This window comes from Prionailurus viverrinus, chromosome B3, assembly GCF_022837055.1.
Source record: "Prionailurus viverrinus isolate Anna chromosome B3, UM_Priviv_1.0, whole genome shotgun sequence".
In the NCBI taxonomy this organism is placed as follows: Eukaryota; Metazoa; Chordata; class Mammalia; order Carnivora; family Felidae; genus Prionailurus; species Prionailurus viverrinus.
The window spans coordinates 65,928,713-65,933,012 of NC_062566.1; the positions used below are offsets into that span (position 1 = coordinate 65,928,713).

The 4,300-nt window shown below is 35.2% G+C and overlaps 1 protein-coding gene across 1 annotated transcript; it reads left to right on the forward strand.

Annotated features, from left to right (window-relative positions):
- The first annotated feature begins 673 nt into the window (after positions 1–673).
- Positions 674–1,633, forward strand: LOC125168073 (olfactory receptor 4K14). Its single transcript, XM_047863029.1, has one exon. It carries the CDS (start codon positions 701–703, stop codon positions 1,631–1,633), a length of 933 nt encoding a protein of 310 aa, XP_047718985.1. The 5' UTR covers positions 674–700.
- The last annotated feature ends 2,667 nt before the right edge of the window (positions 1,634–4,300 follow it).

The following is a 4,300-nucleotide window of genomic DNA, read 5'->3' on the forward strand; positions in this document are numbered from 1 at the left end:
TTGGAAAACATCTTTTGCATTGAAGCCATCCCCAAATCCTATCATAAGTAGTCAATTTATACAAAATAAATCTACAAATGAATTTGGATCATTGGATTTTTAATCCCAAACCCAATGGATTAAAAGAGATTAAAAGAGATTAGGGAACTATATAAACCCTAGGTTAATTGATTTATTTCTCTTTATGCTAATTGCTTTAACAACTGAATTAAGTGAGAATGAGAAACTGTCAATGTTACATAGATATGGTCTGAATGAGTGAGCTTGTGAATGAGCAAACAAATACAGTAGAAGAAGATTTCTCCTTCTACCAGGAGAAATCTGGAAGGAGTCTACATTGTTAAGATTTCAAAACAAGCATTATGGGAATGGTTGCATAACTTTGTAAATTTGTTTAAAAATCATTGAGTTTTACACTTAAAATGGGTGCATTTTGGTAGGTAGGTACATTTTATTTTAATAAAGTGGTTTTTTTTTTTTTAAAGGAAGATTCCAAGCAGCCTGAACATGGGAGAAAAGCAAACTCTGCTGTTGGACTTCGTTTTAATCTTCTCTGTATTCTATTTTATGTTATGTCTTACAAATTAAAATTATATTCTGATAAAATTTAGTTGATCACTTTCATGTGCCTGATAGTTGACAGGTCCTTTCATATCCATCTCTTTATATAGATTCAGAACAAAATCTGAAACTTGAGATAATGGAACTGCAGAATTATTCCTTGGTGTCAGAATTTGTGTTGTATGGACTTTGCACTTCACAGCATCTCCAACATTTTTTGTTTATATTTTTCTCTGGGATCTATGTGGTCACCGTGCTGGGTAACCTCATTATTGTGGTCACTGTAATTTCTGACCCCCACTTGCACTCTTCCCCTATGTACTTCCTGCTGGGAAATCTATCCTTCTTGGACATATGGCTAGCCTCATTTGCCACCCCCAAGATGATCAGGGACTTTCTTAGTGATCGAAAGCTCATCTCCTTTGGAGGATGTATGGCTCAGATCTTCTTCTTGCACTTTATTGGTGGGGCTGAGATGGTGCTTCTGGTTTCCATGGCCTATGACAGATATGTGGCTATATGCAAACCTTTGCATTATATGACCATGATGAGTCGGAAAACCTGTATGGGACTGGTGTTGGTTTCATGGGTCATTGGATTTGTGCACTCCATCAGCCAAGTAGCCTTTACTGTGAATTTACCTTACTGTGGCCCCAATGAAGTGGACAGCTTCTTTTGTGACCTTCCTCTTGTGATCAAGCTTGCCTGCATGGACACCTATGTCTTGGGTGTACTCATGATCTCAGACAGTGGGTTGCTCTCTATGAGCTGTTTTGTGCTCCTCTTGGTCTCCTACACTGTTATTCTCATCACTGTCCGACAGCATGCTGCTGGTGGGGTATACAAAGCACTCTCTACTTGCTCTGCACATATCATGGTAGTCCTGCTCTTCTTTGGGCCCTGCATTTTCATTTATGTGTGGCCTTTCAGTCGGTTCTCTGTGGACAAGCTCTTATCTGTATTTTATACCATTTTTACTCCTCTCTTGAACCCCCTTATCTACACATTGAGAAATAAAGAGATGAAAACAGCTATGAAGAAGCTGTGTAACCAACATGTGACTTCTCACTGAATTCCAGCTTTGCATAGAGCTACATGTTCTTACTCATTCAGTGTATATAATTTCTTTAATATGATTCTGCTCAAATATTTCAATCTGATGGTTTATTGATAGAATTTGTATTGTGTTATATTTCAGAGAAATAGTTGATTTCAACAAAAATCATATATATAGTTTTATTCTATATAATATAATTTTATATTATTAATATAATTTTATAATATAACTATAACATCACTTGTTTTTGTATATCACAATATTATATAATTTTATATTATAAACATAGTTTATAACTATAACTCCATTGTACTATGACATTAGTATGATCATATAATAACTATATAATATAAATCTATATACACACACATACACGTACATACACGTTTAACCCAACAATTTCACTTTGTACTTGGCGATTTTCTTTCTCTGCTTTTTTAGAACTTTTTTTACATGTTTATTGATTTCTGAGAAAGAGACAGAGCACAAGTTGGGGAGGGGCAGAGAGAGAGGGAGACACAGAATCTGAAGCAGGCTCCAGGTGCTGAGCTGTCAGCACAGAGCCCAACATGGGGCTTGAACCAACAAACTGTGAGATTATGACCTGAGCTGAAGTTGGACACTTAACCAACTGAGCCACCCAGGTGGCCCTCTTCAACTCTGTTATGATGAGATTTCTCTTACTATTTTATTTTGTCTAAAATATTTATATAAAATGGATTTTATTTTCCTAATCATAGTCCAACACAGCAAGAGCTGTCAGTTCATAGGCATTCAAGACCCGAGACATTCAGCACAAGGAAACTAACCCAAGAATAAAATGCTCTATGAATCTTTCTCCTGGCTTTCAAAGACTGCAAGGAGGAAAAAAGACACTATTTCAAGATCCTATTGATTTAAAAAGTGTACTTTTTCTTGTGAATGTGTATTATGCTTAACGTTTTTATTGAAAAATATGAATGTATGCCAGTAAAATTCAATTACAGAAGTTAATTTTCACATGGGAAGAATCAGTATTTTATGGCTCAATATTTCATGGTATAAATTAAGGTATTGTGTTACTATTTAATATGCACTGGATCAGGAAATTAAAACATTTTTACCCACAGATTTTTAAACACTGGATCTACACTGCATCTTAATGAGTTGATCTGTCCCTTGGGGAGTCATCTATTAGGAAGTATGTTTGAGTATGACAGATTCAGATCTTATGCTGAGCTTTTAAATGTCTTTGGAACCTAAAAAGATAATCATAAGCAAGAGTTAAATTTTATATTAACCAAATGGTCAGAGAATTTAAACAATTTTCTTATATGTTGATTCTGGAACACCAAACCAAAGGAGAGAATTGGGTAATATTCAAATTATGTGAATAATTGGATGAAGCTTCCAGTAATTTTAGACAATGTTTTTAATCAGGAGAAACATGCTCCTGGGTACTTCTGGCTTCTCTAATGACTGTAATCTTACACATTTGCATAAACACTAAAAGAACACAGTTTGAAAACATCTGCCTTAGGAAAAATTTCTCAGCACTCCCCTTGCTTGCTACTGCAATAATACTGTGTTTTGGTTTCATAGACTTTAGACAGTTAATTTTTTTTATGTTTATATGTAAACACTTAAAGAGTTTAAAACCTCCAAAGAGATATATACACCCCTATGCTCATTTAGTATTATTTACAATAGCCAAGATTTGGAAGCCACCTAAGTGTCCAAGTTTAGATGAATGAATGAAGTAATTGAATATATTTATGGTGGAATATTATTCCACCATTAAAAAAGGAGGAAATGTTACCATTTAGAACAAAATAGATGGACCTAGAAGGTTTTATGGTAAGTGAAGTCAGAGAAAGACAAATGCCATATGATTGCACTTATATGTGGAGTCTCAAAAACAAAAGAAACAAACAATGGAGACCCAGACTTATAGATACAGAGAACAAACTGGTGGTTGTCATATGGGAGGAGGGAGAGGGATGGGCAAAAAAAATGAAGGGAAATAGACACAAAGTTTCAATTATAAAATAAATTTCAGGAATATGAAGTACAGCATAGGGAATTAGTCAATAATATCATAATAACTTAGTATGTGGACACCTAGCAACTAGACTTCCTGTGGAGATCCTTTTCATAATATATCAAAATATCAAATCACTGATGTACACTGGAAACTAATAGGACTGTATATGTCAATTATACTTAAAACGAAGAAAAGAGTGGTTACAAAAAGCTTTCAGGAAGATGACACCTTATTCCTCTCTTATATTGTTGAAGAGAGCAAAAGAATGCCTAAAATCTGAAGGATAAAAGTTATATTTATAAACCTGCTAGAATACATTGAAATAAAAAAGGAGGAAACATATGTCGTGTCTTCCAGGTTAAATCCCATTTTGAAGAGAGCAAAAGAAGGCCTAAAATCTGAAGGATAAAAGTTGTATTTATTAAATTTTTTTTAATGTTTTTATTTATTTTTGAAGGAGAGAGAGAGAGACAGAGCATGAGCGGGGGAGGAGCAGAGAGAGAGGGAGACACAGAATCAGAAGCAGGCTCCAGACTCTAAGCTGTCAGCACAGAGCCCGATGCGGGGCTGGAACCCACAAACTGTGAGATTATGACCTGAGCCGAAGGCGGCTGCTCAACTGACTGAGCCACCCAGGCGCCCCTAAAAGTTTTATTTAT

Excerpts from the sequence above, each read along its gene's own strand:
- LOC125168073 (XM_047863029.1), top strand. The coding sequence starts at position 701 with ATGGAACTGCAGAATTATTCCTTGGTGTCAGAATTTGTGTTGTATGGA.